The sequence below is a fragment of the Trachypithecus francoisi genome, unplaced genomic scaffold (assembly GCF_009764315.1).
Source record: "Trachypithecus francoisi isolate TF-2019V2 unplaced genomic scaffold, Tfra_2.0 Lachesis_group5, whole genome shotgun sequence".
NCBI lineage: Eukaryota > Metazoa > Chordata > Mammalia > Primates > Cercopithecidae > Trachypithecus > Trachypithecus francoisi.
Genome location: NW_022681470.1, coordinates 134,466,196 through 134,478,959, shown reverse-complemented (window position 1 = coordinate 134,478,959; position 12,764 = coordinate 134,466,196). Strand labels below are relative to the sequence as shown.

Here is a 12,764-nt window from a genome sequence, read left to right as displayed (position 1 = left end):
GATTGTTTGAGGCCAGAAGTTCCAGCTCAGCCCAGCCTGGGTAACACAGTGAGACCCCATTTCTGAAAAAAAAAAAAGTTAGCCAGCCATGGTGATGCACACCTGCAGTGCCAGCCACTCAGGAGGCTGAGGCAGGAGGATCGCTTGGGACCAGCTGCAATGAGCTATGGTTATTTATTTATTTTTTTGAGACAGAGTCTTGCTCTGTTGCCCAGGCTGGAGTGCGTGCAGTGGCGTGATCTTAGCTCACTGCAACCTCTGCCTCCTGGGTTCAAGAGATTCTCCTGCCTCAGCTTCCCGAGTAGTTGGGATTACAGGCATGTGCCACCATGCCTGGCTAATTTTTTTGTATTTTTAGTAGAGACGGGGTTTCACCATGTTGGCCAGGCTGGTCTTGAACTCCTGAGCTGAGATGAAGCATCTGCCTTGGCCTCCCAAAGTGCTGGGATTACAAGCGTGAGCCACTGCGCCCAGCCTGCAATGAGCTATGATCGGGCTTCTCCACTCCAGCCTGAGTGAGACTCTGACTCTAACAAACAAACAAAGACAAACAAAGACAGACAAACAAATAAAAAAATAAAAAAATAAAAACTGGTGGATGAGGCACTTTAGCTCGAGTGGTTATGAAAGGCCTTGCTGAGGAGATGTTTGAGCTGAGACCCTAGGGGATGAAGGATCAGGGAGAAGCCTGTTCTAGGCAGAGGAAATAGCAAGTGCAAAGGCCCTGAGGTGGAATCTCACTGGTGCGTGTGAACAACAGAAGGAGGCAGGTGTGGCTGCATTGCAGGAAGTGCAAGGTGGAATGGAAGAGGTGGCCCTGAGGTGCTCTCTATCCATCTTTACTGACCCCCAGAGGCTCAGGGATGGGGGCCAGGCTGGGATGTCTGGGGCAGCCCCCAGACTCATCTCCAGGCTGTTCCTCCCTAGGTGTACAACCCCTACCGCTTTGATCCGGACAACCCACAGCAGCGCTCTCCATTGGCGTACGTGCCCTTCTCTGCAGGACCCAGGTAACCCCTCTATTTCCCCCAGTCCAAGCCAGCTGTGGACGAACAGAGGCAGGAAAAGATCACGAATGTGCCTCTCAGGAGCAGAGACCAGATGGCACCCAGGCCTCCTTTCTGAAAATCCGGCACCCTCTCCCCAGTGTGCCAGGAGGCCCCCAAATCAGACTCTGCAATAGCATCCTGGGTATTGAGCACCGACAGTGTGTCAGGCCCTAAGTTCTGGGCTCCCACGCTCCCATTGGCTCTATGATGCCTTTGTCCCCGTTTTTACAGATGAAGGAACTGAGACTCAGAGGGGGTGCCATGTGTCCAGGACACACAGCTAGTAAGAGGCTGCACCGGGATTCAGACACTCAACCCCAAGGTCACATTAATTGAGCGATTCGTGAGGTCTCACTTTAACCCTCATCCAGCCCAGGATGCTTGCTTCATTTTCGAAGGAGGCATGTGATGCCCAGGGACCAGTGCTCACACAGAAGCTGGGCCTGAGCCCTGTCCCCTCTTCCTCCAGGAACTGCATCGGACAGAGCTTCGCCATGGCCGAGATGCGCGTGGTTGTGGCACTAACACTGCTACGTTTCCGCCTGAGCGTGGACCGAACGCGCAAGGTGCGGCGGAAGCCGGAGCTCATCCTGCGCACGGAGAGTGGGATCTGGCTCAAGGTGGAGCCCCTGCCTCCGCGGGCCTGAACGTGGGCGCGATCCCTGCGGATCCTAGGGGTCCAGGCCCCTCCCAGATGGGCCGAGGCCACGCCCCCGAAGGACCAGGACTCGCCCCAAAGATCCCGAGGGAATAGGCCACTCCCCTCGAAGTTCTGGTTCAGCTCCTGGATGACCAGGCACCGCTGTTGAGCAGCCTGATGGTGCTGGCCACGCCCCTCAAGGCAAGGCTCTGCCCCTTAGGGGGTCTGATCCCGCCCCTTGAGGCTTAGGTCCCGCCCCCTGAGTTCTCGCACCTGTCCTGTTTGAGGGACCAGGCTCGGCCCTGCCCACTTGGGCTCAGGCCCCGCCCTTCAGGATCAGGCCCCGCCCCCAGGATCCTGCGGATTGAGGTCCTCAGGCCACGCCCCTGCAGATCCAGGTCTCCAGGACTTGCCCACTGAGACTTCAGAGGACCTAAGCCCCATCTGTGACTCAGGGCTCACCTACCCCCCCTACTGGCTGAACCCCTGGCAGGCTTCCAAATTGAGGAAATCCGGAGCCTGACGTCAGAGCTTTTAACCCGGACATCACCCACCTGAGGCCCTCAGCTCATATGGGCAGACTGCTGAGGCGTGAGGCTGGATCGTAGGGCTCGAGGCTGCTTACTTTTGTTGTTGTTTTGTAAACTCAGACCCTTGTAAGCCCCTTCCTTCCTCCCTTGCCCAAAGACCCTTTGCTGAGTGTTCTGTTTTTGTAGAATAAAAGCAAAGGATGCAGACCTACCCCACCCTCCACCCCCTAACTCAGCCAGACCCTTACACGTGGAGCCCCCAGCATGGGAATGAGGGGCTCTGCAACTGAGCGAAGCTGCGGGCTAGGAGGCTGGAAAGCCATTTGTCCTAGGACATAAACTCAGATTTTGGGGGTCAGTTTGTGTGTTCATTTATTTCATCAACAGATCACCTATTGTTTGCTGGCACTGCTTCAGAACCACAGGCAGGCCCTGATTTCTGCCTTCTCAGGGGGTGGGGGACAGATGTTGAACAAATAATTCCACGTGTAAAGGTTTATTTACAACCCAGGACAGGTGCTCCAAAGGCGAGGCCCCGGGTGCTGAATGAGTATAGCAGAGGGATGGGGATAGGTCAGGGAGAACTTCTCCGATGCTGGAGTGGAAGTTTAGTAGGTGACAAGGGGAGGGACGAATACTCCAGGCAGAAGGAACAGCATCTGAAAGTGCCCTGAGCTGAGGGAGAGCAGAGTGTGTTTGAGGAACTCACCAGGGGCCAGGTGGCTGGATCTGGGAAGTGGGGGCCGAATGAAGGAAGGGGCCAAATGCACAGGCTTTATGCTGAGGGCAATAGGGAGCCATGGAGAGTGTGTGAGCCAGATCACGATAGGACATGGCCAGATCTAGGGCTGGCAGGGAGGTGACTTGTGGGGGATCACCGGGGGTTGGGACCCTGGGAAGGAGGGAAGCTGAGGTCCAGACAACAGGAAGGGCCAGGATTGGGGTGACTATCTAGCAGTGGGGGCTGAGGGGAGGGAGGTGGTAAGGGTGATGCTCAGGTATTTGGCTGAGGGAACTTGATGGTAGAGTAGTCCCTGATATGGGAATATGAAAGGTGGGGGCCAGGCGTGGGGGCTTATACCTGTAATCCCAGCACTCTGGGAGGCTGAGGCTGGAGGATTGCTTGAGACCAGGAGTTAGAGACCAGCCAGGGCAACACAGTGAGACCCCATTTCCACAAAAAATAAAAAATTAGCCAAGTGTGATGGTGCACATCTGTAGTCCCAGCTACTCGGGAGGCTAAGGCAGGAGGATCATTTGAGCTGAGGAGTTTGAGGCTGCAGTGAGTTATGATCATACCACTGCACTCCAGCCTGGGCAACAGAGCAAGACCCTGTTCCAAAAACAAACAAACGAAAAAAGGTGGGCAATGACAATGTAGCAATTTTATACATATAAAACGCTACACTAGGCCGGGCGCAGTGGCTCAAGCCTGTAATCCCAGTACTTTGGGAGGCCGAGGCGGGCGGATCACGAGGTCAGGAGATCGAGACCATCCTGGCTAACCCAGTGAAACCCCGTCTCTACTAAAAAAAAATACAAAAAACGAGCCAGGCGAGGTGGCGGGCGCCTGTAGTCCCAGCTACTCGGGAGGCTGAGGCAGGAGAATGGCGTAAACCCGGGAGGCGGAGCTTGCAGTGAGCTGAGATCCGGCCACTGCACTCCAGCCCGGGCGACAGAGCGAGACTTCGTCTCAAAAAACAAAAACAAAACAAAACAAAACAAAAAAAACGCTACACTAAAGGAAAATGATACTATTATATACACACACACACACACACACACACACACCATCATTGTATATATAGTGGTGGTATAATAGCGGTATCATCTTCCTTTTGGGTAGCATTTGCCTGTAGACCATTTCCATCTAGGTTACTAGAGACAATAATATTAATTCAACAGGCCGGGTGCAGTGGCCCATGCCTGTAATCCCAGCACTTGGAGAGGCTGAGACAGGTGAATTACCTGAGGTTAGGAGTTTGAGACCAGCCTGGCCAACATGGTGAAACCCTGTCTCTACTAAAAATATAAAAATTAGCCGCGTGTGGTGGCAGGCACCTGTAATCCCAGCTACTCAGGAGGCTGAGGCAGGAGAATTGCTTGAACCTGGGAGGTAGAGGTTGCAGTGAGCCGAGATTGCGCCACTGCACTCCAGCCGGGGTGACAGAGTGAGATTCTGTCTAAAAAAAAAAATTAATTAATTCATCAAATATTTATTGGGCAATCTGCCTTGAGACAGGCACTGTTTGAGCCCTAGGTTCCCAGAGTTTACCTCTAGGGAGGAGACATGATAAATGATAAATAAGTAAAGAAATAAGTAAATTCACACAGGGCCTTTTTGTGATGTTTTTGTGACAGAAATGGGGGAGTTCTGAGCAGAGGAGGGACAAGATTTGTCATATGAACTTTTTTTTTTTTTTTTTGAGACAGGCTCTTGCTTTTTTGCTCAGGCTGGTGTGCAGTGGTGCAACCATAGCTCACTGCAGCCTTGGCCTCCTTGGGCTCAAACGATCCTCCTGCCTCAGTCTCCTGAGTAGCTAGGACCATAGGCACACACCACCATGCCCAGCTAATTTTTGTATTTGTTGTAGAGACGGGGGTCTTACTGTGTTGCCCAGGCTGGTCTTGAACTCCTGGTCTCAAGCAACCCTCCCACCTCAACCTCCCAAAATGCTGGGATTACAGGTGTGAGCCACCATGCCAGGATTATCATACGACTTTGTGTGCTCTGTTGAACAGAGACTGTGTGAGGCAAAGATGCGACTAGGCAGATCAGTTGGGGGTGACTGTATTCATCCAGGTGAGAGATGACGGTGGCTTCAACCAAGCTGGGGTCTTTAGAGGCGATCAAGAGCAATTGGATTCCAAGGAGGAGTGACTGTTCACAAAGGCAGTGCCGTCAGCCTTGGTGGTGGATCAAACGTGAAGTTTGAAAGAAGTAGGGGACTCTAGGTTTGGCCTTGAACGTCTGGAAAAACGGAACTGCCATCAGCTGACGTGGGGAATGTTGAGTGGAGTGAGTTGCTTTGTGGGAGATGTCAGGATGTCAGTTTCGGTTCAGAGGAATTGGACATGTCAATTGGATAGACATTTCTCTAATTCAAGAGAGTTTTGGGTTGGGCATGTATAGTTGGGAAGCCTTAGTATAAATATTTTATATATATTTCCAAAAACTAGAGGAGTGATTTCAAATAGGGGTGTTTTTTCCTACCAGAGGACATTCGTTGTTGTTTGGAAACATTTTTGGTTGTCACAACTGGTAGTTACTATTGGCATCTAGAGGGTAGGGACCCGGGACTCTGCTAAACATTCTTCAAGACACAGGATACCTAGCTCAAGAAAACAAGTAATTATCCAGTCCCAAAGGCAAACAGTTCTGCTGATTAAAAACCATGAACTGGAGAACCAAAACAAACAAACAAACAAACACAAAATAAATAAAAAAAAGGAAGAAGAAAAGAAAGCAAAACTTTAAGACTGGGTGAGATCTCTGTGTGTGTGAACGCGCGCGAGTGTGTGTGTGTGTGTGTGTGTGTGTGTGTGTGTGTATGGAGGAAGGGCTTAAGGACTGAGCCCTGGGGGTGGTCTCCAAAGTTAATCTAACAATTACGAGGCCAGGCGTGGTGGCTCACACCTGTAATCCTAGCACTTTGGGACGCCGGGGTGGGCGGATGACTTGAGGCCAGGAGTTCCAGACCAGCCTGGCCAACACGGCGAAACTCCATCTCTATTTAAAATACAAAAAATTAGGGCAGGGCGCGGTGGCTCACTCCTGTAATCCCAGCACTTTGGGAGGCCGAGGCGGGCGGATCACGAGGTCAGGAGATTGAGACCATCCTGGCTAACACGGTGAAACCCTGTCTCTACCAAAAATAAAAAAATCAGCCGGGCGTGGTGGCACGCGCCTGTAGTCCCAGCTAAGCGGTAGGGCGAGACAGGAGAATCGCTTGAACCCGGGAGGCAGAAGTTGCAGTGAGCCAAGATAGTGCCACTGCACTCCAACCTGGGTAACAGAGCGAGACTGAAAACAAAAACAAAAACAAAACTTTTTTTTTATTGAGTGCTTCCTGTGTGCTCTACCCATATATTTCCATTTAATTCTCACACTGACTTGTAAGATCACTTTTTATTATTCCGTTTAACAGAGGTGGAAACTGAGCCCCCGAGTGCCCGAGTGAAGTGACTTACCCAACATCCTTCGGTGGGGCCTCAGCGGGAGCCCTGAGTCCTTTTCTGCTCCACCCCTCAGGCTCTCAGTCCTGGTCTGGGTCCCTAGGCACGTTGCGTAGAAGGGGGCGTCGACGGGGGTTGGGCTAGAGTTGGGGGCGTGGAGATGAGCTACAGCTGGGCTGGCTGGGCGAGAGGCAGTAGCAGCCGCCTGTGTCCTGGGGCGCCCCCCGGTGGCCTGTGCTGGGGTCGTCGGCCAGAATCCCCTGTCCGAGGTACTCCAGAGCGGAATGGGAAACAGACAGTCCCAGACCCTACCTGAGCCACTCGGATCTCGCAGGTGCTGCCTCTCCAACACCTCCCTCCCAACCGAGGGTCTCCAAGAACGCATCCTTCGTCAAACACCTCCTGGACCGTTTTCAGTGCAACCCCGCCATTCACTAGCAAACAAAGTTAGCCTTGGGATCCGACATATGTGGGTTCAATTTGGGCTCTATTCCTTCCAAAGAGCGGCCTTGGGCACGTGACTGCCCCTGTCTGCATCTCCCCTTTCCCTTGTCATGCGAATAGTCCAGTATCATCATGCTTGTAATGCACGTTAAGTTTCCGCCAAGGGCCACGAGGGCGATTAAATGAGAGTGAGAAGGGAGGAGTAAGTTCCTTGGGTCCCCGGAGCCCTGTTACACTACTGCAAGTGTAGTTCTCAAAACACCCAAGTCAGGTCCTATCGCTGGCAGCTGTGGGACCTCCTTTCTCCTGAGTGTGAAGAACCCGCCCTCTGCTGGACAATTTGGAGATAACAGGCGCTAAGGAGTTCATTGTTCGTTCAATTTTGAGTCCGTGCATGTTTGAGTGTGCATGTGTGATTGCGTATGTGTTTAGGTTCATTTGGGTAACAGTGTGTGTATGTGTTGTAGTGTGCACACGAATGTGTGTAAACGTGTGTGTATGGGTGTGACTGTGTGTGTGCATATGGGAGGGTGTGTTGGAAGGACAGAAGAGGTGAACTCCACTCACCGAGTCACTGTAACTATCCACACCAGGCTGTGTTCCCGCTCATGGCTGGAGCCACTGTCAGAGCCCCTGCCTCTGAGCCCAGGTCTGACTTGTGTGGTGCAGGCAGGACATTCTGGAGAAATCATGCCCTTGGAGGCAGCTCTCAGTAATGACTAGTGGGTATTTGGTGGATAAATACCCCAGCTCCCTCGCTCTGGGTGTGATGACTCCCTTGCTCTGGGAGGTGCATGTTCTATTCTGTCTCCCTGAGGTACTAGGCAGGGCTGAGCCCTAGCTACCGACAGTGGAAACTTCCTTAATAAAGGTCCCTTTAACTGCTGCTGCATTCCTTCCCCATCCCACTTCTCCATTGTCCTAATTGTGTTTCCAGGGTTCACCTCCCAAATAAACAACAGGCAGTTGAACTCTTGTCTTATGGTCACCCTCCAGACAGAGGATTTGCACTCAACTCCTCATATTAAGGTCTAGTTCCAGGGAACCCAAATTAAGACACTCATGTGTGCTGGCTCCTCCAATCCCCAGAAACCTATCGGTGTGCCTTTTTTTTTTTTTTTTAACCAACGATGAATGTGAATTTCAGAGAGGGCAAACCACTTGCCCAAGGTCGCACGGCAGTGAGGGAGTGGCAGAGCCTGGCTTTGACTATGGGCTGTATGACCATGAGCTGGGTGCTTGCTCCTCTCCTGACAGCCTCCTCCCTCCTCAAGGACATGGAAGGAGCAGGGAATAGGTTGTAAGTGTAAAGTTTGAAAGGGAAATTTCTCCACTTTCTGCTTTTACTTCCTACCTCTGGCCCAGTAGTTTGGTGTGTGTGTGTGTGTGTGTGTGTTTTTCCAGTTTTTAAATATTGCATATATATGTATATATGTGTGTGTGTGTGTGTGTGTGTGTATATATATATATATATATATATATATAAATGTTTTCCAATGTATATAAAAGCATTTATGCATGGTACCAGTTTTTTTTTTTTTTTTTTTTTTTGGCAGGGTCTCACTCTGTCACCCAGGCTGGAGGGCAGTGATGTGATCTCGGCTCACTGCAACCTCTGCCTCCTGGGTTCAAGCAATTCTAGTGCCTCAGCTTCCTGAGTAGCTGGGATTACAGGAGCACCCCCATGCCCGGCTAATTTTTTTTTTTTTTTTTTGTATTTTTAGTAGATACGAGGTTTCACCATGGTGGCCCGGCTGGTCTCGAATTCCTGACCTCAAATGATCTGCCCACCTTGGTCTCCCAAAGTGCTGGGATTACAGACGTGAGCCACCGCACCTGGCCTTTTTTTTTTTTTGACACAGGATATTGCTGCTCTGTTGCCTAGGCTGGAGTGCAGTGGTGCAATATCAACTCATTGCAAACTCCATCTCCTGTGCTCAAGCAATTCTCCCACCTTAGCCTCCTGAGTAGCTGTAACCACAGGTGCATGCCATCACACCCAGATCCTTTTTTGTGTTTTTTGTAGAGATGGGGTTTTACCTTGTTGCCCAGGCTGATCTGGTGTAGCAGGATGAGTCGCAGACAAAACTCCTCAGACACCGGATTAAAGAAGGAAGAGGTTTTTTTATTCAGCCAGGAGCGTCGGCAGACTCGCGTCTTAAGAGCCGAGCTCCCCGAAAAAGAAATTCTTGGCCTTTTTAAAGGCTTATAACTTTAAGGGGTCCACGTGAAAGGGTGGTGATAAATGGAGCAAGCGTGGGAAATGTGACTGAGGGCTACATGCATCAGCTGACAGAGAGAAAGTTTTACAATGCTTTTTTCATACAGTGTCTGGAATTTACAGATAACACAAGTAGTTTAGGTCCGGGGTTGATGTTATTACTTTTTTTTAACTCCTAGGGCTGGGTGGTGGTGCCAAGGTTGTCTATTTATCTCACTTTTGATTTTTTCTAACTTTCTGCTTTTTGTTTTTTCTCCTGTCTTGTGAACTAGGCAAGGTGGGGGGAGGAGGGCAGCAAGAGTAGTAGTGGTCTTTTCCCTCATTCCCCTCTTCGAGCAGAGCATTATCACTAAATAGTGGGAGTTTTTATTTTATTTTTATTTTCTGAGTCTCTTTGTGGGACACAGCGATAGTGTTTTATGTAATACACTTGTGCTGAAGTTTTTTAATGAACTGTGGTAGCTACAAAACCTTTTATCATTTGAAGGAGCAGGTGTAATACACAGGGGAGCAGCAAGCACGTTTTTATTACCAGTAACACACTTATAATGAGAGTTTTAAATTTTTTATAGCTGCAAACTATTTTCTAAATGAAGACGTAGGATCAAACCTGTGTTAAACTTGTATATACACATGTACTAACTTTGTCATGTCTTAAGCAGGTTAGTTTTGTTACTAGTCTTAAAGGCTTTTTCTTAGCACGTAACAGTATTTTTTAATAACAGAAGTTTTAAAGAGCCAGATGCTTGAACTTGGGGCATCTGTTTGAGGAGAGAGTTAGTTAAAGTAAAGTTATCTTGAGGCATTAACTCTTTTGCTTCTCAAGGCCATTGGTCTTTTATGTTAGCCTTTTTATAAACATAACATGAAGAAATATCTAGGCTGCCAGCTATGTTTTCAGCCAACTGAGCAAATAGGTTTTTTCTGTTTTTGCTAAAGGAGGAGGTTCTGGTAACTTCTGGTTTATATGTTTAAAGAATGACTGCAAGACTCCGAATTGTTGCTGGGCTGGACAGGTCTGGGTTTCCTAAGTAGTATGTGCACAGTGGGGACACCTCATATAGATGTTTCTTCTAGCATGGTTATGGTGGAGGTAACAACAACAAAACAATGTCCAGCAAGGACAAAAGAGGTCCTTACCTGGGAAAAAGGTTGAATACAGTGACAGAACAATAGGAAAACAGTTAGTATTACAGGAAAATAATTAGTCTTAAGATTTTTAACTACATTTACTTGCTTGACGAGTCCTCAAGCTTCAGCCGTGCGTAGATCAGTCAGCTGCTGGTGTGTGACTAGAGCAGGGCTTGTTGTCTCCTCAAGCTTCAGCTGTGCGTAGACTGGTCAGCCTCTGGAGTGACCTAAGCAGGGCTGTTGTCTTCAGCAGCAGCTTGGTCTCGTCTCAGGATCAGCCAGGTTGGATGATCTGCGTCCTGCTGGCTGGTCCACTTGTCCTGAGCTGCCGTTGTTAGCTGACTGTGGTGGATCCAAGACGCAACACCTGTAACTTTAACAGCAGTGGGAGCGGACAAGGTTGCAGTATAGGGCTCATCCTATATGGGTTCTGGAAAAATTAGGTTTTACTTGAAACAGAGTCACCAGATTTAAATGGGTGTCAGGCTTCTAGGCATTATTTTTACTTATTAAATCATGAACACTGTGTATGGCTATTTTCTAAAGCCAGCATTTGCTTTCTTTTTTTGTTTGTTTGTTTGTTTTCTTGAGATGGAGTCTCGCACTTTCACCCAGACTGGAGTGCAGTGGCGCGATTTCGGCTCACTGCAAGCTCCGCCTCCTGGGTTCACACCATTCTCCTGCCCCAGCCTCCCAAGTAGCTGGGATTACAGGCATCCGCCACCACGCCTAGCTAATTTTTTTGTATTTTTAGTAGAGACGGGGTTTCACTGTGTTAGCCAGGATGGTCTCTATCTCCTGACCTCGTGATCCGCCCACCTCGGCCTCCCAAAGTGCTAGGATTACAGGCTTGAGTCACCGCGCCCAGCTTGCATTTGCTTTCTTAAGGTTAATTCCTTTAGTTTCTGGAAGTCACCTTTAATTTGACCTATGATTTGGGGGTGGCCAACCAAACAAAATCTTATAGGGCAAATACCTAGTTTGTTTGGTGGGGGTGCACCTGATTCAGAGGAGGACCATAGGCAAAAACCCGATTTTATCTTAAATAAGCAAACAAGCACTAGTATGTACCGATAGCCTGCGGCATGGGGCAATTCTGTAAAGTCTATAAGCAAGTTTTCACAAGGTAGGGTTCTTTTTCCTGTTTAAGTTTCTTAGAGGAGGGCTTCTTCTCCCCCATACTCCCTATTTAGTGGCTTAGCCTTCAGTGAGTAATTGGAATCCAGATATGGCAGAATCTTGCTTCTTTTAACTTCTAATGCGACCATTGGCTCCTGGGAGCCTAATGAGAAGGTGCCTAGTCTGTCCTAGTCTTTGCATTCTTCAGCTCCTGTCAGCCTGATCAGATCAGTATTTGGTTCCTCCAAGGTGCGGCAGCTTTTGGCCGATGGCCTCTTTGCCTTGAGGCCTTGGCCATTTCCTTTATTGCCTTTTGAACGTTTACCCTTCTAGTGTCCTTTCTTTTTGCATCTTGCACATTAATCTCTCTCTAGCCTTGTCCGGCTCTTGAATCCTTGCCTAACTTGACTTCTTTCATGTTTACATCCATGTCCATGTCCTCTCACATTGCCCAGTTTTCTTTTTATACTTCTCTTAGCCTTTCTTTTTCTTTTGCTCTTTCCCAGTTTTGTTCTTTAGTTACAGTTAACATACACTTTGGTGGCCACTTTTATAGACTAGGTGGTATTCATGCCTTCCGCTTCTGCTTGATGTTACCCTGGGCTTGCTTTACAAATGAAGTATTTACTATATACTGATTTTCAGCAGCCTCAGGGTTAAATGGAGTGTAAAGCCAGAATGCTTTATAGAGTCTTTTATAAACTGACTTAGGCTTTTGTCAGCTCTTTCAAGCATTTCTGAAATCTTTTTTATGTTACTTGCTTTTTTCTACCAATTCTTAGCCTCTGCAGAAGTGCTTCTCAGTATCTCTGCAAATGGTGAAGCTGAATCGCATTCTCTGGGTGTTTTCCCCCTTTTTCCTAGAGTTTAACAGGCTCTTTTCTTTTATATAATTTTTTCATTCACTTGGAGGGTTAAACAGGCATACCGAGAGTCAGTGTAAATGTTTACAGTCTTACCTTCACTGAGTTCTAAGGCCCAAATTAAAGCAATGAGCTCAGCTTAACCACAGTGTCCAGGGTTACCACCGCATATTCTGCACATCTCTCTCCTTGCGGGTTGATGGAGCTGTTCCTGTCCATGTACAGTTCCTAGTCTACTGATGCCCACAGTTGGTCCTGGAGGTCAGGTCTGCTAGAGTAAACTTGAGTCCAACACCTCCACACAGTCACGCTCGACACGGCTCTAGCTGCTGGCAGCAAGGTGGTGGGTTCAGGGTGTCTCCAGTTTAGTAGATCAATGGTTGAAAAGGGCTGATAGATGAAAGTCTGTTGCCCCCCCCGCCCCCGGATGTGGGCCTGGTCATTATAACAGACAGGTCCTCGCATCTTCCTGAGAGGCATTTGCATAGCTCAAGCAAGACCAGATCTGAGATGGCCCATTTGACTATCTTGACTTCCTTCTTTGGCCTCTTGAGGCTCCGATCCTTCCCTTCGAGGAGAGACCCAGGGCGT

General features: G+C 49.0%; 1 protein-coding gene across 1 annotated transcript in view; it reads left to right on the top strand.

The window, feature by feature from the left end:
* The window catches only part of LOC117075340 (cytochrome P450 4F22), a 42,838-nt gene extending 40,261 nt beyond the window's left edge, over positions 1-2,577 (top strand). Inside the window, exons 13-14 of the mRNA XM_033197611.1 lie at positions 928-1,010; positions 1,519-2,577. Of these exons, the coding sequence (XP_033053502.1) occupies positions 928-1,010; positions 1,519-1,696 (261 nt within the window). The 3' untranslated portion in view covers positions 1,697-2,577. The remainder of the gene's footprint in view (positions 1-927; positions 1,011-1,518) is intronic.
* The last annotated feature ends 10,187 nt before the right edge of the window (positions 2,578-12,764 follow it).